This window comes from Xyrauchen texanus, chromosome 31 (assembly GCF_025860055.1).
Source record: "Xyrauchen texanus isolate HMW12.3.18 chromosome 31, RBS_HiC_50CHRs, whole genome shotgun sequence".
Classification (NCBI taxonomy): domain Eukaryota; kingdom Metazoa; phylum Chordata; class Actinopteri; order Cypriniformes; family Catostomidae; genus Xyrauchen; species Xyrauchen texanus.
In genome coordinates, this window is record NC_068306.1 from 12191605 (window position 1) to 12213105 (window position 21501).

Sequence of the window (21501 nt, forward strand, 5' to 3'; positions counted from 1 at the left end):
ATTTTTTTAAATGCATTGAGGACTGCAATGGAAATAAGCCTTTGACTTAATTGCATTTTTTAAGTTGTATGGGATGGTGTATATATTATAATTCTTTAACATTTTTTAAAACATTGTCAAATAAATAAAATAAAATGATTCATAAAGAAAGTAACCATGATACATATGTTTGTGGAGGTCATGATGGCATCCTTAAACTTTCATCAGTAATCCTGATCCTAATATTCCTCACATCTGTCACAAATCTGAGACATGTGTTTGGCCAAAAACAGCATTAGCGGGTGAGGTGCTTTATGCTGCAATCATTGTGTAGTGTTTAACATGTGGGTGCGATCACACTTGTTAATCTTAGTAATACCACAGCGCAGATAATAACTCTTTATGCCTGGAAACATGGAAATGTTATAATGTGATTTAAATAGGCGGGGTGGCAAAATACTTCATTGCTGAAGTACCTGCACCTGCTCCTATCATCTAAAAATTTACACAACAGCGGCTTCAAGAGGGAAACTCTAAATGTCAAACATATAGGGGTGGATGACAAATAATATGTCCATTAACCTATTTTCCCCCAATAAACATAAAAGTGTTAGGTATGTGTGTGTGTGGGCATGTTTATGTGGTTTATGAGGTCAATTTTTTAGGTTACAAACTGGTAATTACAAGGGAATTATGCGATAAATGTGTGTGTGTGAAATCAAATAAAAATCAAATCCCTTTATTGTCACTCAACCATATACACAAGTGCAACAGTGGAGTCTTGGGTGCAGTTCCAAGCAACATATCAGTATGACAATTACAATAAACATCTGATTTACACATAACGCAGTTTACACATCTGTTATACAACACAATATACAACTAATAATATAAAATATACAGTATAAACAAAATAAGCAGACTACATACAATAACATTTTTTTTTTTTATTGTATGTAGTATGTGTTATTAAGAGAAGTGTGTTGCTGATATATGTATCATGATCGATCAAGAGTTCAAAAGTCTGATGTCTGCCTGATGGTAGCAGTGAGAGCAGCCCATGCTCAGGGTGGCTGGAGTCTCTGATGATCCTCCGAGCTTTTTTCACACACCGCCTGGTATAGATGTCCTGGAGGGAAGGAAGCTCAACTCCAATGATGTGTCTGGCAGTTCGCACCACCCTTTGCAGGGGCTTTGCGACTGAGGGTAGGGCTGTTGCCATACCAGGCAGTGATGCAGCCAGTCAGGATGCTCTCTATAGTGCTGGTGCTGGTGTGTGTGTTTTTGTGAGGGTTAGGTTTAGGGGTAGGGTACGGTCTAAAAATCATTATGTCTATAGAGAGTTGCACCAACACACGCACATGTGTGTGTGTGTGTGTGGGGGGGGGAGTCTACAATTCGGATGCTATTGCTGCTCAATATTTTTAAGATTTATTTTTTCAACTTGGAGGTTATTAAAACATGTTTTTGTTTTGGTCATTTTTAAAATTACAAGTATTCCATGTAGCTTCCCAATTAATATGAGGTTACATATAGCATGTTTAATAAAATAGACATTATATAAAATGTTTTTAATCAGGTTTTACGTTAAATGTCACACTGTAATGACACTGTTGTCACTACTTGAAATGTCATGTAAAATAAAAATGTCTTAATAGAAAAGAAAATACAAGACAACATTTACCTATAACCTGGTATTAAAACATGCACAAATTAAATCTGGCCAGTCAAGCAACTTGAACAGACCTATTCTAGGTAAATGTAAACAAATAGACCATAATATAGCCTATGCAGTGTAGTTAATACACAAAACAATTGAATTTCGACGTCTTACCTGTCAGCAACATCCCTGAACCGCTTTCCATGCCTGTTGCTTCAGTTGGACCAGTTTCATGGATGCCGGCTTTTGTCAAAGTAAATAAAACAACTGTCCACAGGACAGACGCGAACAACATGTTTGACTAAATTAAAAAGCCGGGAGACGCGCACTGAGATTTTTTTTAACGCAGTTTTCGTTGCCAAAACCTGCAGTCATCGCATTTCCATCAAAAGTCCGACTTTAATTAATGGAGCCAGAAGACGATGAGATGGGTCTAAGGATGATATATGAAAGGTACATTAGTTTCTTCTCAGTTCTCTTAAATTTACAGTTAATCTTTGTGCGTCACTGTAAACACCTTGTACACAGCGCGCACTTACCGCCAGACACCTTCATGTGGACTGTATTTGCGCGAGGGACTCCGCCCACGCACTAGACGCAGGCCAATGAGAAGTAGCATCCCAAAGCTCGTTAACATTTCATTACTCGAAATTAAATCGAATAAATAAATACATGAAAAACAATGATTACAATGACTAAAATAAACACCAATAAATAAATATAAAAGTTCCCAATTAATTTGCACAATTCTTATTACATTTAAATTTAATGACATATTACAAAACATTAGGCTACAATATAATATTATAACATTATATATTAGACAATAATGTGTGTGTGTGTGTGTGTGTGTGAGCGTGTATTTATCACTTTGTGAGGACCAAATGTCCCCATAAGGATAGTAAAACCCGAAATTTTTGACCTTGTGGGGACATTTTGTCGGCCACCATGAGGAAAACAGCTTATAAATCATACTAAATTATGTTTTTTGAAAATGTAAAAATGCAGAAAATTTTCTGTGAGGGTTAGGTTTAGGGGTAGGGTTAAGTTTAGGGGATAGAATATAAAGTTTGTACAGTATAAAAACCATTATGTCTATGGAAAGTCCCCATAAAACATGGAAACCAAACGTGTGTGTGTGTGTGTGTGTGTGTGTGTGTGTGTGTGTGTGTGTGTGTTATTAAATTCACACCAGTGTGTGTTTTAGTTCAGTGGTGCTGTTTTAAATTTAAGTAAAGTAAATAAAAGTAATGATAAGTGGTTAATGTTCCTGTGGGAGCATTTGCATTTCATATAATAGGCTAATTTAAGATTGTACATGACAAAAATCTCTTTACCAAATGGAAATCACACAGAAAAAAAAAAAAAAACATCCCAAATGCTACATTAGTTTTAAAGTTTTATTTCCATATATCTTTCAGTTCAGTGGTGTGTTTTTTTTTTCTTCATACAAAATGTAAATGGTAGAATTGATGATAAGACTGAGAGTCAATGAGCAGAAATATGGCATCATAGACCGGTCATCAAATCACAGAAGTGTGGCAGTTGCACTCGTCTGTGGCCTCGTTGCATCGCTCCATTGTGTTTAACATTTCTTAAACAACATATTCAGAAGAGTAGGGTCTTTAATTTTCTCCCAGAAATCTGGGGGTAAGTGTATCAAAGATTGTTTCTAAAAAAAACTCAACAGCCAATGAACTCCTCATAGAAAAACTTGGATGAAGGTACACAATTTCCTACATGCACATACTGTATGTCATCATAACATGCAAACATGACATCATCCAAGCAGTTGGACAAAGAACAGCACGAGGAGACAAACTAGTGCTGTAATAATTTTGGCACGTGGCATGTTTTTTTTTTTTTTACTTTTTCAAGAGGAAAGGTGATGTCTTCATTAAGTGGCAGTCAAAGATCTATTGGGTTCACAACACTCCATCCACCCCAAAATAAGGAAAAGTTGGCCAAAGGCAGTTCACTGTGACATCAATTAAATAAATAAAAAAATAATGAAATGCCTTTACAATAAACCTCTTTTTTGTGACAGGTTGCGTACACTTCAAGTAACAACACCAGTTCACCTCCTAATACAACCATAAGGAATACCACTACATATTTTTTATACTTTTTGTGGGCAGATCAGTAGCTTAATCAGCAAAACATCTGTTGGGTTATTTGACCCTGCTGTATGTTTTAGTTTTTTCGCGACCAGCACATCCTGTATATCAAGATCTCTGCGAAGCAAAGAATTGGTCCCAATGGTGCTAAAGCTGGAGTCTGCAGAGTGCAGGTAAAGCTACAGGATGAGGAGCAGTCCTAAAGTGTCATTTTGTTGCATAGCCCTACTGTATGTCAACAGTCAGTATTTCCCTGCATTTCCAGTACAGAAACTGAACCTTCACTAAGCCCCGCCCAATTTGGTTACTGTTGTCCGCTTAGACAAGCTTTACAGAATCACCCAGGAATGCATTGGGCATTTCTATAAACAACAAGATGTTCCGTTATGATGTGTTCTTAAAATGGTAAAAAATTATATCCTTACATGGCCTGGGATGAAGTTTGACATTGCAAAACACTTTTATCTGCTGTTTTTAGGAATTATTCAATTATGTAGTAAAGTGTTTAAAATCACCCAAGACTCCAAATTAGAATCGATGCAAACACTTACCACAGTCAAATCTCGATTACAATACATAACATTATTGTAAGTGAACCGAACTGTTCCTAACATCTCACTGTTACTTTTACTCTTTAGAAACCATCACCTCAACTGTGACCTGAATTAATACAAAAATTTACTTTAAATTAATTTAAATATCAAATATGTGACATGAATTAACCTCAGAGCACATGTAGGTGTCCTTACTGATATAACATGTGTTCTTTTGTGAATGATGGCAAGCACAGTTGACAGCCAGTCCATAGCATGCACCTCTATTTTAAGAAAAAATATAGATTTATCCTCTTTAGGTTTCTTGTGTCACTATTACAAGTAACCCAAGTACAATATTTTATCATATTTGTTGGATAATTTCAGTAAAATTCAGTTTTAAACCATCCAAATTCACAAGACATCCCTAAACGTGCTTTAGAATAGAGCAACAGCCTGTCTGATATTATAGCAAATGACAACAGCTGCTAAGGTTGGATTTGTAAGTAATGTTTTTGAGGTGGGGCTTAGGGAAGGGTGAATTGCAGACTCACCCTAAACTGTACAGAAACCACCCTATCTAATAAAACGCCTTGACTCTGAAAGACATGTAACTATGAAAACGTAGGTAAAATCCACAGATCTACAGAACGAAATCCTCGTTCAATTTTAATAACTATCGCCAAAAAGCATTACTATCACTAATTAAGAGGATACAACATACTCTTTATTTAAAAGAGGTCGCTCTATGTTTTTGTGGAAAATAATGTATAGAGTACAGTGCACCTCTATGAATTATCCTAAAAAGAAGTCTATCCTTCTCATCTTCTTACGCCTTCAAATGCTAAAAGAGAAAGGCATGAGCTCACAATAAGCTGTCTGGACACAACACTGACACCAACAGCAGCCAAGAAGTACAACCCTCAAACATTCTTTAAACATATTCAGTCCTGTATAAATCAATTTTGCATTTTAACTATATGATGATCTATCTATTTTCCCTTGCATTATTTTAATAATCAAATACTTTGAAAAGACTACCATCGTCAACCTCCACCTAAACCTAATCATGATCGATATACATCTAATATTTTTATAACGCTACAGTCTCTTATTTTGTGCAATGCCAAAATGTCTTTCATCAAATACATGCTAAAGTACATTAAAAAAAACATATATCAGTAACATTTACCTACAGCGTACAGCATCTGTTCATTGCCTGTCATAGGTTATAATGCTTCATAATGCATTGCAACAATGTGGCAAGAAATCACAAAGTTTAGGCACTTGGTATCTTACCTCTCGAGAGTAAGAAAAGGATTAGACCTTACATAATGTCCAGCAACACTCGGATCATTTACCAGGTACAAAATGGAACACTGTGAAAAGATATTCGATCTATGGCAGTCTGATAGAAAAGTGAGCATAATTTGGCCTTTTTCCCGTTGGTTGGAGCAGACTGTCTATTCCACTCACACCAGAGAAAGACAAAGAGGTAGTTTACATCGAACATGTTTTTGTGTATTAAAAAAAACCTAGAAACAGCCCAACAAATTAAACAGAACGCAAGTGTCTTGAGATACATTTTTAAAAGTTGACGTTCAGCTAAAAAGCATCTAAAAAGACATGGCGCTCCAGCACAAAATGCTGAAAAAACAGGGAAACACGGTGCAATGGTCAAAGACATCCATCTAGTGCATGTTTACATAGAAAAACAATTGAAAAACAGCGCAGACTGACGAAAAACATGTTCGCTGTGAACGGCCCCTTGAATTTAACAGCAGCACAACCTTAAATTCCTAGAAATAACTTTTCAGTCATCATGTGCAAAGAATCCAAACAGCCTCTCAATTCTCAACAACTAAATGTGTAGAGCAGATCACATTTCAGACATGTGAATCAGAGTTTGCAGGCCTGTGTTTTCATCATAGCTTGTGTTTTTGGGCATGCTCCTCCAAGGTCTGAGGTCTTAATAACAGGCACAGCTCATGTGACCATCTCCCTGCAATTGGCCCTAGCGGAAACAGCCCTGATGACATTAAAAGAGGTGGGGACGTGTCACTTGTGGCTAAACTCTTCATTCCCTTCAACACTGTTTTAATGTATCAAATACTCCATATTAATTTGTAAAGCCTTCCATCTTTCATAAACAGTGACAGGGAAGTCCGCTTCTTCCAAAACAAGAGGAATTATACACCATTTTAAAGCCATACAGTCTCTATTTGATGGTAAACGGGCGAAAAATTCCTCTTGTAGGTCTCAACATTTTAGGTCAAAGACAATACTCATGCTAGATGAAATGCCGCATACTATCATGCTAACACCAGTCATCTCTCTCTGTCTCTTTGTAGCTTTCAGAAGCTCTGCCGCTTGCCCCATTGGCCGCACATACTCCAAGGGAATAGTGATACCCATTGGGCACCCCACTCTGGCTGCGCGAGAGCAGCATGGAAGTGGGGGCCACACCTGATGATGTGTGGACAACGGAGGCTGCAGTCCTGGGTGAGCGGCCTGCACCGTACGTGCTCAAGGCATCCTGGAAGTCGTCTGCTTCTGAGAAGTGCGAGTCCTGCTGGAGGGGACCTAAGTTGGGATCAGAACAGATTCGAGTGACAGGCACGGGGGATTGGTGGTGGGCATTGCCGCTGAGTAGGGCATCGTGCTCTGATAGGCCACGACTAAGGCGAGTGGGGCAGGGCCCGGTAGACAGGGCAGTGTTGAGCTGGACCGGGGAGGAGTTGGCAGTCTTGTAGGCAACAGCAGGCCGGGGGGTGAGGGGCGTCTGGGGGAGCTGTCTGCGGCTACGGCAGGGTGTGCTGGTGCCTGAGGTATGAACAATTGAACTTCCTTTAGCTGTGCCACTTCCCTGAAACACAATGACAAAAGAGAAGGCACAAAGAAAATTAACCACTGCCAAAACACAAAACCTTTTTTAATAGGGTTTGGAACAGATACCCTGAGGTGTGTTTCCCCATACAAACATGTAACTCATTGCTTAACCACCATAGTACGATGCATCAAATATCTAACTAGACACAACTGTTTCCCGAAACCATAGTAACAACATTTCAGATCCATCATTCAAACCAAGTTGGACAAAAAATATAGAGCTGTTGTTAATGATGTTATGCAGGGGGTGGAAAAATAAATAGCAATATAATGGCTCATTTACATGTACACTACAAAGCCATATAATGCTCGAAAGCTGGTTAAGACACGAAAAAGGTGTGCACTGTGTAATGCGACTGATTGCACTGCTATAGTGGGGTTTCCCTCTACAGCAGACTGCAGGGTTCCCTCGACGCAATTGAGCACATACGTACATGCTGTTTGCGAATGTTCGTTGGAACCACGGTTTTGTGAAACCCCAAATCATTGAACTATGTTGGTAACGATGGAATAAATATTTACTTTATACTGAGGCATTGCCCATGACATAAACCTCACTAAATCTTGTTAGATTTTTGCTTTACACAAGAAAAAAGCTGCAAATGGGGTAAGAAAAATAACATTGTTTTAAGGATGTTTTTTTTTCTGGAAAAAAATACCAAAATAATGATTAAGATTTTTTTTTAGGAATATTGCAGACAGCATGAGACTATAAGAGACACTTATCTTCCTGACCTGTTTAAGTCTGTTTGGGTCGTGTGGTCCTCCAGGCGATGTGGATCTGCTGGGTCCAGCTGACATGCTGTGGCCTGGTTCATTGTTGCCGTAACGATCGCAAGAATAGTATCTTTGTTTCTTTTCCACTGCTGAAGACGAATTGTTCTTCCTCTCGTGAGAGCGCCCACGATCTCTTTCCCATGCTCGCTCCCTTGGCAATGACTCCGTATTTGGATCTGCAGATGTATAGAAAATATAATAAATATATTAACTAACCATATCCTACATTAATATTAATATTTTATGGATAATTAAGAAATGATGTACTATATACTATTTTACAAATTACTAAACTGCAATAAAGAAATATAGTAATATAATAAATTAGTGTATATTTATTACTCAAAACAAAAAAGAAGAAAAAAAAAATTCACACACACTATAATATCATTTTCAAAAGAATTCCCAAAAATGCCAGAAGAAGGTCTTTGACTAATGCATAACTTTTTAATCAAGCACTTCTTACAGTAAAAATACAATTGTTCTCTACTTGCACTGTGGCCTTTTAAAGGAGTGTTCCAGGTTCAGTACAAGTTAAGCAAAATCGACAGCATTTGTAGTGTAATGTTGATTACCACAAAAATTGATTTCAACTTGTGCTTCCTTTTCTTAAAAAAACGATAACCCCCCAAGAATCAAAATAAGCAAGTACAACCCCAAACATATAGATGCTTCACGCTGCACCCCCCACTTTCAGTGGACTGATGTATTGCCCCGTTTCAACTCAGTCAAAGCTGACTGAGCTATTTACAGCAGGCCCAGACTCCAGCTGTGCTCAGCTGAAACGTGTTTACGTTCCAGAATGAGAGGAGCGGAGGACAAAAAGAGAGAAGGTGCCTTGTAGTAGTAGTAAAACAACATGTGCATCACTCCATATTGTGAAAGTTTTCTTCCCATGAGCTACTAAGAGCTGAGCTGATAATATATCTCTCACTGGCTGCTCACTTTCCCAGTCATCCAACAAAGCGGCTGGAAACACAAATCAAACATTTTCTCGCAGTGGTCCGTAAGTCCCTCTCTCAAACAAAGGGAGAAGTTGACACGGTAAATCCAAAAGCAAACCGCTTTAGAGAGCAATAAAGACTATTTCCACGATAACCTGATCGCTCTAATCCTATTATACATTTCCATCGTTGTGCTAAGCAAGAAAAGCTGAGCTTTTAAAACAGTACTTCATATTTTCCTTTCCATATGACTTTTCTTTCAGTCAATAAAGACTGTGACACACACACAATAATGGTCAATGTAGTGGCACAAGTCTGGCCATCTGTCAATCCTATCCAAAAAAATTTAGAGTGCTCAACAGTATAGGCCAAGTGCAGATGCAGTTAGATGCATAAAACAATTAATATGGCTAGATTAATCAATTTATCACCATTATATCTCACATGGATGTGCTTGAGAGTGTAGAAGAGTGAACGAGAAAGGAAAATCTAAAGATAAATCATATTTTAAGGCATAATCTACAATCACGTTTTTGATCAAACAGCACAAAGAACACTAAAACACATTAAAGACATTGCAGATTCATTTTCTGTTACAGTATCATTTTCTGTAAAGCTGCTTTGAGATGTGTTTTGTGAAAGCACTATACAAATAAAAATGACTTGATTTAAAATCAACTCTACCTGCCGTTGGTGGCTGCTCCTCACTGATGGCTCGATCTAGTGATTTGTGCTTCTTGTCTCTACGTCTCTGACAGCGGTGATGATGATGGTGATGATGATGATGGGCTCTCTCCCTGTCTCTCTCCTGGGTGGGTGTCTGGCCCACGGACAGCTTGGGCCTCTCCAAGTCATAATCGCTCAAACTGACCTCCTGCATCCCTCTTTGAGGAGTTAACGAGGACGTAGAACGCCGTATGGGGCTCACGTCAGCGATAGGCTGTTTGACGGACAGAGTTGAAATAAATGGTGAATGTGTGAAGGGTAAATGGAGGAGATGAAGGAGATACAGGACACATATCTAGCACAGCACTAGAATTACAAGAATCTCAGAGCACTAGACCTGTCACAATAGACGTACAACACCAGCAGAGCATGAAAACACACTTCCACTGAAGAGCGACGTTCAGCCCAATCCTCTAGCTGGGAGACACGCACGCTTTGTGGAACACCGTCATGGTCCGATGCAAACACTCTACTGTTTGAATGCTGTCATCGAATTGTCTCTCACACACTTACGAACTAGATAGCTGGAATAGTTGCTATGCAAACTATCCACTGCCAAGCAGCAGTCACTGATCAATGAAGTGTCAAAGGCAATTTTAAAAGTTTTTTTTGTACCTTTCATTAAGAATTTTGAATGGACAGTTGGAATAAATCTCCAAACATGGTCCATGTATACAGATTACAGTATGTGTACTTTACATTCACTACTGTAGATATAAGTTACATGTTAAATCAGCACAATTTGTTTTAGGCCAGACTCTTTGATAGAATCCATGGCCACTGCTTGGTGATGACTGGAATAGCTAACTCAGAGCATCCAGAAATGTTATGAACTTACTCACTAGCGCCACCCAGTGTCAACTCTAAAAAGCAGTGCATCCCCTCTTCCCACATCCTAAAAATTAATAATCATGTTCAAGTTTATGATATTTCCTTTTTGTTCCATGCCTTTATGACTGAATTTTTATCCCAAATCGAATAGCTACTTTAAAGAAAAGTTCAGGTTCAATACAAGTTAAGCAAAATCAGCATTTGAGGCATAATGTGGATTAGCACAAAAATTATTTTGACTCCCCTCGTTTATTTAGAAAAACAGCAAAAACCACTGTTACAGTAAGGAACTTTCAATGGAAGTGAATGGGACCAGTCCATAAACGTTAAAATACACTGTTTAAAAAGTATACAACAAGACATAAACATTGTACTTGCAAACATGATTTTAATGTGATAAAATGAGGTATTCACCGGCGTTACGGCGGTTACCAGATTACAGGGTTTACCGCTGTTACATCGTCATGAAAACAAAGTAGTTATATTGTATGTACACTCACCAAGCACATTATTAGCAACACCTACACCTACTTATTCATGTGATTATCTAATCAGCCAATCTTTTGGCAGCAGTGCATGAAATCATCCAGATATGAGTCAGAAGCTTCAGTTATTATTCACATCAACTAACAGAATGGGGAAAAAATTGGATCTCTGTGATTTCGGCCGTAGCACGATTGTTAGTGCCAGACAGGCTGGTTTGAGTATTTCTGTAACTGCTGATCTCCTGGGATTTTCATGCACAAAAGTATCTAGATTTTACTCAGAATGGTACCAAAAACCAAAAAAAAAATCTGGTAGAAAGGCTACGGTAACTCAGATAACATCTCTGTAAATTGTGGTGAGCAGAATAGCATCTCAGAATGCACAAAATGTCGAACCTTGAAGCAAATGGGCTACAAGAGCAGAAGGCCTCGTTGGGCACTTTATTAGGACCATACTGTTCCTTATAAAGAGCTTGGTGAGTGTAACTTTACACAGATCATGTTAGTAAGTGATCACACTAAATAATTTAAACACATATAATATGTTTACCTCTTATGGCTATGCTTTTCAGGCAGTGTATATTTTAACGTTAATGGACTGGCCCCATTCACTTCCATTATAAATACTTTACAGTAACCACTATTTTTAATAAATGTAAATATTTTTTGTGGTAATCAACATTGTCGCAAATGCCTGTCTACAGAGCTTAATTTGTATCAATTCTGGAATATTCCTTTAACCCAATTTAACATGAAGCTAAATTTGAAATCCAATTTACTTCCATAATGTGACACATTTCTGGGTGAAACAGGATTGTCAGACAAAAAAACATGGGCAGAAATTGACTGCCATCAGGAATTGATTTGATCGTGAAATGTGGACTTGTGGACAAATTAAGCGAGACGGGTGGAGTGGAGGAGTTGAAAAATAAGAGGGATTGCTGGCATCAGCCGAAAATAAATTTCATTTCAGATATCCATTTAAAATATTAAATTATGATGAAAGATTACAAATGCAAACTTTTTTTCTTTGGAATAACATGCACTGATGAATTGTGCACCCGTTTTAAACCTGTTTTAACAACGTAAAAAGGGTCAATTTTGATTTCATGTTGACTTGAAGGAGTACCGCTGAGTACATCCACAGTAGAAAGTGTTTATGGCTGAAAGATGTGTGAACAGAGGACTGCACTTCTACAAATCAGAATGACACACACTCTAACATACTGTCCACAAACACAATCATGTTAATCTTACAACATCCAAGATGTTACAGTTGTATAGTGATGGTCATCGTGAACTGTGGTGATTCTATTACTTGTAAAACAGCTACCCACAGAGATAAACTGCCATATAAAGCTTTTCTGTTAATGTTAGTTTTGTGTTCAGGTGGCTAATCTTAAAGAAAGTGTGCCTGTATAAGTTTATTGGCCTGACTAAAAAAGTGTGGACTCTGAAAGAGTTGGAATGGACAAAGCACACACAAGCCAACATAGAAATGGAGTGGCTGTCAAAAGAAGAGAGAGACAGAGAAGGAGAGAAGGAGATTGCAGGTGGAACACTTGTACATACTGCTAGGTACGTTCCAGCGGTGTGGCGTAAGTGGCTCCGCTGTTGGACAGGAAGAGGACACATAGGTGAGGAGAGCAGGGAACACAGCTGTGACACACTCGTGGACACAGTAACAGAGTGAGATAGAAGGACAGAGAAAGTTGGGAGAAAAAAATGAGTGATGTCAATGAAATGCTCGAATAACAAGGTCGAGCATGATTTGAAAATATACAAATGTAGGGATGGTGTAGTAGAGATGGTTTGTATTAAAATAAGGCAAACAATGGGTAATTAACAGGGATTTGGAGGATAAAAAGTGAATGGAAAATGGAAACCATATGAATGAACGTAAGGTGTAAAGTGAAGAATAGAGTTGAAGAATGAGTTTGCTAGTCCTGAGGCAGTTTGAGAGACAGAAGAGAAAGAAAGACAAGACAGGACAGGAGAAGACTCAAGACAAGGCATTACATTTACAAGGATGCTGGACACCATGTGAGTCCTTGAGCAATGTGGCAAGACACCAAATAAAAATCATAACTTTAAGAATCTAAGTATGAACACAAATAAATGTACGGTTAAAAAGCGACATCAGACGCTCTGTAGTGAGACAAAACTGAACGTGAAACACAAAACAAATTGAACAAAACAAAATTAATTGCAAAATCTGAGAAAAGACTACATTGTACAGTATAATCATCAGAATGTATAGATTCAAATAAAGATTAAATAACAAATAAAGAACAAAAGGAATAACATTTTTCTCATGAGTTCTGAAATTTGAGACCAAGAGCAAATACAGTATGTAGACTTTGCATTGGCTCACTTCTTATGTCACACTTCTTCACTATTTCATTTATACACTTTCATCATAACATCCATTCTCTCATTCTGCTCTTGATATCCATTAATTCTTCTACCCTGTACCTTTACAGCCTCACTCATACTGGCAAAAGAAATGGAAAAAGACCTTTTGGGTCATATGTTGTGTGGGAGATGTTTACCTGAAAGCCAGCATTGAGTCTGGGCATAGAGGCAGCTCTGCCGTGACCCTCCAGCACAGGGTACCCACCAATATCAGAGTCATTCTCTATGTCAGACATCTCTACTAATTCCTGTAATGTACGTACACCCAATCAGAATACAAACACAAAAGTCATGATGAAATGGATTACAAAGAGGTGCAACTCCATTGTACAAACAAAAATGAAAAAGTGAAGGCGCAAATGTTACAGTCGTAAAGACCGCTGAGATTTTGACCATTTAAAGTAAAGGTGAATTTTTGTGTTTATATGATTTGGGACTTAGACTGACACCTAGTGGTGTGGAAGCAGCATAATGTAAACTCAGTAGTTTTCACTTACCGACGCCATTGTAGAAATTCACTATATAGTGTCAGCCATGATAAACTAAATCCATGGGTGAAAGTGTCCAAATACATGGCAGTTACTGAGATTATTCGGCTGGTCTTGTGATCTGAAAATGGCAGCCCCCATGAGGGGACGCTTTCCATGTAGAATAAAACAGTTTTTGTGGTGTTACTGATATGACTGGGGTCTTCATCTCATGTGAGGGCTCATGATTTTATCCTCATGTTTCAAAAGTAAAAACAATTTCTTTAGGAGTAAAACTTATTAATGAGGTAAAAAAGTACTGAGTTCGCTTTTAAATATACAGTAAGCAAGAGTAGTAAGTGTCTTTCAGCAGCTATAGAGGTTGTGTTTGGCAATGTCTGTTGTTAATGTCCAATTGGTTGAGCGAACACAAGTAAATGTCACTAAAGTGGAACTAATTTGAGTCCTGCTATGAATCACAAGAGGTGGTAAAATCATTATGATCACTTTGATTGGATGACTGCTTCATTACCTGAGATTTGTATGTGTATGGCACGTGATCTGAATGGACACGTTGGACAGTCTTTCTGTTCATTTCTTGTGCGACTTCCTGAGGTGTGTCTCCCGAAGAAGACTTTTTCATGGCACCGTTCTGGCTTTGTCTGTAATCACATACACAACAATCAGTTTCCATTAGCACTTCACCAAACACTACAATAAACATCAGCTCTCACCAGTAATTGCAATAACCATCTTTTGTTGAAGTTTTTTTTAACGAATTGAGAATTCCTCAAAGCAAACAATAGTACAATGAGTTATAATGCAGGATGTAATGCACTTACACTGCATTTCCATTGGTTAGGTGAAAGGATGTTTGTGGGGGCTCTGGCTGTGGTGTCGTATCTAACTGACAGGAGGGCGGGGATTTTGGAACTAGTGGCTCTTGTTCATGTAAGTGTGTGAGAGGAAGCATTTGTCTGAAGAGAACTCCTACTTTACTCTGCAGGGGAAAAACAAAACAAAATATAATGAAAGATGCCTGAATTTGTATATTTATCACACATTCATAACTTGTAGGAATTTTTATTAAACAAGCAATTACTCATAAAGAGCCAACATTAAAGGAATAGATCACCCAAAAATGAAAGCTCATGTGGTGTTTCAAACCTCTATGACTTTCTTTGTTATGCAGAACACAAAAGGATTTTTTATGAATATCCCAGCCCGTCTATTCAATGCAGTGGCAGTTGATAGCAGCTCACTTTAATGCTTAAAAATGACTTAAAAGTATCATAAAAGGAGTCCATGCGACTCATGCAAGTCCATGCGAAGGCATATGTTATCATAGGTTGAAATGAAAAAAACAGAATTTTAAGTAATTTTTTATTAATATTATTCATTGATGTCTGTTGCACGCTCATGCCAAGATTTTCAATAAAAAAAATACTTATATTTTGGATTTTGATTATTCACCAAAAAACATCGTATGCCTTCAGAAGACTTGGAATATGGCGCATGAGTAGCATGGACTACTTTCGTGATAAATTTGGGTCCTTTTTTTAAGCTAGAAATTGAGGCACTATTCACTAACTTTGTATTGAAAAGATGGAATGCAATATTCAATAAAACCCCTCCGTGAGTAAAATGAAAAGTTTAGCAATTGAACGAATTATCTAGCCACAAATTGACAGTAATGCAACAGATGTGAACTACATACTGTAATTATATGCAGTTATATGTAGACCCCATGCAAAGAGGCTCTACCTGTGTGCCTGCAGCAGTCTGCTGCTGTTGAAGCCTCTTGGCTCGGTTCTGCTTATAGTAGTCAAAGATCATCAGAGCAGCATAGACCTTCCCCACTGTCAACTCATTATCTAAGAGAGGGTTACGAGTGAATTATAAAGACAAAAATGTAGTGAGAAAATGTATGTCCAGTAGGTGGAACCAAATACTCAGCAAAAATGCTGAACCACTCAAGCAGGAAATGCCATTAATATATATATTTTTTAAATTAACTGCTCCCTTTTTTCTTCAAATAGTTCCCTAAGCCTTTAATTATAATGTCAAAGGAATGTTAATTGGCTGCAGCTTTATTTCAAGCAGAAATTGCCATTATTTAATGTGGAGGGTCTTAATGCAGAGCTTACGTTTATGAGGTGTCACCAGCAGATCCACGGTTTTTGAAGATAAGTTCGGCCAAATTTTGTTTATTTCCTTTCTTAATTCAGCATCACAAAGCCGCTGAGCCAGAACCCCTGGGAAACAACAAGAATTGAAGTATGTTATTATACCATTGCCTATTCAATAGAATCTAACAGTTCTGTTTATATTTGGCTAGACAGAAAATGGAGTCATGCAAACAGAACTGAACAAAAACTGTTGGCGATGTTGTTAATTCCGGAGACTATGATAATTCCCAAATGGGAGTTTTGAGTTTTAAAATGTGAAATAAAAGCTTTTTAAAGTCACTGGGGGGAAAATAATTAAATTAAAGGAATATTCAGAGTTCAGTACAAGTTTAGCTCAATCGACAGCATTTGTGGCATGTTGATTACCACAAAAATGTATTTTATTTAAAAAACAAAAACACAAATTGAGATTACAGTGAGGCACTTACAATGGAAGTGAATGGGGTCAATATTTGGAGGCTTTAAAGGCAGAAATGTGAAGCTTATAATTTCACAAAAGCACTTACATTAATTATTCTATTAAAACTCAAGTATTACTGGAGCTGTAAAGTTGTTTAAATCGTCATTTTTACAGTCGTTTTAGAGTTTTAGGGTTTGTTGACATTACATCACAATGGCAACTAAGATGCATTCCAGACAAAACCGGTCAAGTGTAAATACATCTGACTATTTAAGCCAAATATGTCAGTTTTACTCTGCCCAAACAGTGCAGAGTAAATATGTCAGCATCTGGAAAATGCAAAATATACAGTAACGGCTGCAGTATTTTCTTAGTGCTCGTGTTGCACAGTAAATAATAACAAAGAAAGAAACGGATTCACGTTGTAGAAGGAACAGAACTTTTTTCTTCATTTATTTCATGCAGATAGCTGACAAAACTTAAACTAAACACTAACAATGAGGGCAGCCGGTGTGCATGATGTATCTTACCTACGAGAAGCCTACACACAACCATCAAACACACACGTGCAACGGTCAGTCACTTGGAATAAAATAATAATTCACATCTTTTAAATTCACTGACCAGCATTAGCAGAATTACGGAAGTGAACCCTTTTTTATTTGCATATAGTGAGGGAATCGACGTTTGTTTTTATATCTGTTAGACTTAGACACATTAATGTGGCCAAGTGTAAATGGAATGTGCTTATTCAATCAGATAGAATTCCGATCAGTACAAACCCATAAAATGATCCAGCATAAATAACCCCAGACTTAAGGATAGTTCCCCCAAACTGAAAATTCTCTCATTAATGACTCGCCCACATGTTGTTCCAAACCCATATGACTTTCTTCTTTGAATACAAAAGGAGATGTTAGGAACTGACCACCTCAGTCACCGTTAGTCCATAACATTCTGCCTTACATATCCTATTGTGTTCCATGGGCGAAAGAGGTACAGAAAGATACAGGTTTGGGATGACATGAGGGTAAGTAAGTGATTACTGAATTTTTAGTTCTGATTGAACTATCCCTTTAATGTATTCCAAGATGGTAAGAATGTTTATCAAATCACGCTGAAATAGCAGACCAATGACAGGTAGGAGAGATGCATTTGACAAATGTTGGGTGACTCGCCCTAAATGTGGGCACCGAGGGGGGTTTAAGTGGGCACTCACCGGATGCCAGCTTAATCTCCAGGGCGGTCCGAATGAGAGCCATTAGAGTGGAGGTAAAGTGAACAGTGTTGTCTTCGGCTATGGGCATGTTCATCCTCACCAACCGCTGTGGAGTTATCAACACAAACATATGATTAATTTCAAATATGATCTCGGGATACGGAAATAACCATAATAAATGAAAATGAAAATTTGTGTGCTGAACAGAGTAACGACTCGGGCTTCGTAATTTCACTTTCATCAATTGTCATTTCTGTATCCTCATCTCAGCACACAAATTGTCTCTTCAGGAAATCACAATGATGAGAGGAAGGAGAAAGAGAGAGAGAGAGAGAGAGTGTTTACATTTCATGCAGATGGATGCAGAGGATGTTGGAAATGAAATATGTTTGTTGCATTGCCCCAGTTGGCAGACAGTAGAACTGCGATAAAATAGGTGTCATACTCTGAATTGTTTGAGATTTAGCCATTTTATGAGGTTTACAGGTTTCTCAGTGACCAAAAACTCTGGAGTGAAATCAAGAAATATAAAAATTAACAAGTGGATATTGTCTGATATATGCCATCTTATAATGACTTGGGTGAATCTCACATATTTCACACAGAAATCAAAATTATAAGGAATTATAAGCAGTATTGCATGAAGTAACCAACGCATACATTTAGGACCATTCGGACCATTTTTTTGGTCTTTGGCACATCCAACACTGTAATACAAATAATAATAATAATAATAATAATAATAATAATAATAATAATTACCAGAATACGTAATTGAGAATCACCCGGTCCGAACCCAAGATTTTTTGTTCTTTAACAATGGCATAAATTCGATACATTTAGTAAAATTACCATACAACCATGATGCATAAATACTTTACAATTTAAATTAGGGTTGCAATACAGTGATAAGAACAATATTTTGTTGCATTACACCAATGAGAATTTGGGGAAAATATGTGCTTTATAGTACCAAATAATAATATCACAATACAAATAATCTTAATGCTCTTACTGTAAAAATAACCTTGTTTTCTCAAAACATAGTTAGTTGCTAATAATAAAAATATCTGTTTTTAATAATAATATACATTTTAATATTATATCATATAAAAATATATTGTAACAAAGCTTTGGGATGAAATCGGCACACTAAAGAAAGCTCACAATAAGAAAAACAAACAAGATTATAATAGTATTATTACTATTAATAATAATAATTGTTTATATCAATTTTGGGTGTGAAATTTGACCATTTCTCATCAGGTTTTTTGAGATTCACCCTCTTTTTCCATCTTTTAAGTTGTTTGTTTATAAGACCTTGTTACTACTTTAATTAATGTGAGACTGCATGCGGGCAGCAATGACTAGCATCTATGTAGAGAACGCACATTACACACCAGTTGTAAGTGGGCACTCAAATGTGAGGTGTTGGCTATGACGGCTCTCACATAGCCAGTAATGAAGACCAGAGAGCGAGAAGTATGAGACTGTATCGAAGCATGCAGATCTACCAAAATCAAGGTAAAAAAAACATGACAGCACCCGCCACACAACACACACATAAATAGATCACACAAGCTAAAGTCAGAGCAGACATTTCACACATTAGCACACCCAGCAGTGTTGAACAGAAGGTGAATAGAAAATTACTATTTAGATAGATTTCTGTGGAAAAGTGTTGGGGCACGCACAGGGACAGTACAGAAACTGCCTTCATTACAGAGCGTCAGCCAGCAAGGCAAAAGGACGCTCCAGTGAGCACAAATCCACAGCAAGCTCTCTTTCTTTCCTCCCTGTTGATTCAATGCTCGAAAGTAAGGAGGGAGGGAGGATGGGTGGGGGGGGGGGTGTTCTATTTAGAGCTCACTGGAGAATATTGCTTCTTCAAGCCTACACACACACACACACACAATCACGCTGTGTGACCTCAGAGAGTAGCCCAGCAGACAGACACGGACGCGTGTCTCTTGAACGTTACCCATTCAGACAGCTGGAACAGAGTGTGTAAACTTACTGACTCACAGGCAGCTCTCAAACTGGCAGAATGGACTGCGAATAAAACAGGCAGTGCTGTACCAGTGAGGCAACTTTCAAAATGTTTTTTTGATATTCAGGTTTTCACATTTCTTTCAATACAGCATTCTTTACTTCCTTAGTTTCTCTTATATGGGGTAAGGCAGAGATGATACCTAAGGAAATTCTGCGTTTAGCAGTGCCTCATGTCTATTTATTATACTTTCTACTTCCGTTCTCTACTAAAAAAAATTGAGCTGCCTACCTTAGCATTCTAAGGGACTGTTCAGACTGAATGGGTTCTTGCCCTAAAACAACTAGACCTAGCACAAAAATATAACAGAAAGCAGATGTCTGTAGATTTTTACAAGACACAGAATGCATTGTGAAGAGCAAGAACAAAAACAGTAAAGTGAAGTGATTATTTCATTAAAAATATTACCTAATATTTTATGCGTGCCATTTATTTTTATGTTTACTAAAATACAACTTAGTTAGTTTAGCAGCATTTTAGCTTAGCAAGATGCTAACATCAAACTCTATGGGAGTCTAGTCAGCGAGTGCTCGAGTGCAATCAGTCACATATGAGGTACATTTCAGTTGCTTTAGAAGGCAGCTGTCTGTGTAGGCAGTAGCCAGCTAGGCAACGTACTATAATTTGGAACAAAGCAATTGGAACTGAGCTTTTTTTCAGGAAGAAATCGGCACAATGAACAAAGCGCAATGAACAAAGTGCACAACAAGAAACACACATGACAAAAACGACCAAAGTTAGAGCACTGGCTGATAGCCACATCAGCCAATGAGAGGACAGAGGAGGAGCCAAGGAAGAGTCAGGCGTTATAGGGGAGGGGATCTACCTTGTAGGCGATTCGTAGTGGACATTTCTTTCCCAAACCTAGCGGAGGGGACATGTGTCGAAGCATCTCATACATATCGAGGTAGGACATGCGACCACTTCACAGGGGTGACACCGAGAGGTTCAAAGGTCACACAGACAAGAAAAGGAGAGGCAAGGAGTGATGGAGAAAGATGTGATGTGAATGAAAGAAAGGAACAAAACAATAGCATTGTTATCAAGGATTCTGAAGGAAGGGTATTAGATACCATCCTGCCTCAAAAGGACGGATGGATCATGCCTGCTTTCATATCTACAGGCTGCTTGTGATCCAAGGATGAAGAATGTGGCATGAACTTTTGGTTTGGGGTGGCAGCGGCCAGGAGCTTTCGTCCTTGCATGCTAGCACGCCACCACGGCTAACCAATCAGATACCCAGGAACAAAGCTAATATTTAGACATAAAAGCCTAATTTTGAGCATGGCATTAATAAAGCAAATAAAATCTGCTCTAGTATATCAATATTTACAATAAGCAAGGCGGAAATGTGCATTGTGATCATATGGGATTAGTTTAGGACGAGGGATTAAGCATTTGGCTTTGTTTCCTGTAGTTTCCATGGTTACCCGTATTAAAATTAGTAAGGAAAGAGGGGGGAGTGTAATCCAATCAGGCATTTTATGGGCATAAGTGTATACAGCACTGCCCTCTAGAGGGAAGGTGTGTAGGTTTTCAAACCTTGTATGCCACCCTATTAGGGCACTTCTTTCCTAAGCCAAGGGGCGGAGAGATTACACGCAACAAATTGTACATATCCATATAGCGTATTCTTCCGCTGCAAAAAATAGATATGGGTTAAAAAAAGACACATTTTAATACAGTTTAATAATATTTGTATCCAGTCTAAATTTACATATCTTCAATTTGCCAAAAGAATTCATGCTTATTGAGATGACTATGCTCAACTGTGTGTTTTCAAAATGGATTACACTGACAGAGAGGATAGGCTTAAAATC

General features: G+C 37.9%; 1 protein-coding gene across 1 annotated transcript in view; it reads right to left on the reverse strand.

Annotated features, from left to right (window-relative positions):
* Positions 1-3077: 3077 nt before the first annotated feature.
* LOC127624941 (probable voltage-dependent N-type calcium channel subunit alpha-1B) overlaps positions 3078-21501 on the reverse strand; it is a 152719-nt gene continuing 134295 nt past the window's right edge. The window contains exons 41-51 of the mRNA XM_052099873.1: positions 20508-20604; positions 17632-17737; positions 15971-16078; positions 15588-15697; positions 14666-14823; positions 14356-14485; positions 13494-13604; positions 12514-12552; positions 9584-9839; positions 7914-8131; positions 3078-7155 (exon numbers count right to left, since the gene is read on the reverse strand). Coding sequence (XP_051955833.1) covers positions 6607-7155; positions 7914-8131; positions 9584-9839; positions 12514-12552; positions 13494-13604; positions 14356-14485; positions 14666-14823; positions 15588-15697; positions 15971-16078; positions 17632-17737; positions 20508-20604 — 1882 coding nt within the window. The 3' untranslated portion in view covers positions 3078-6606. The remainder of the gene's footprint in view (positions 7156-7913; positions 8132-9583; positions 9840-12513; positions 12553-13493; positions 13605-14355; positions 14486-14665; positions 14824-15587; positions 15698-15970; positions 16079-17631; positions 17738-20507; positions 20605-21501) is intronic.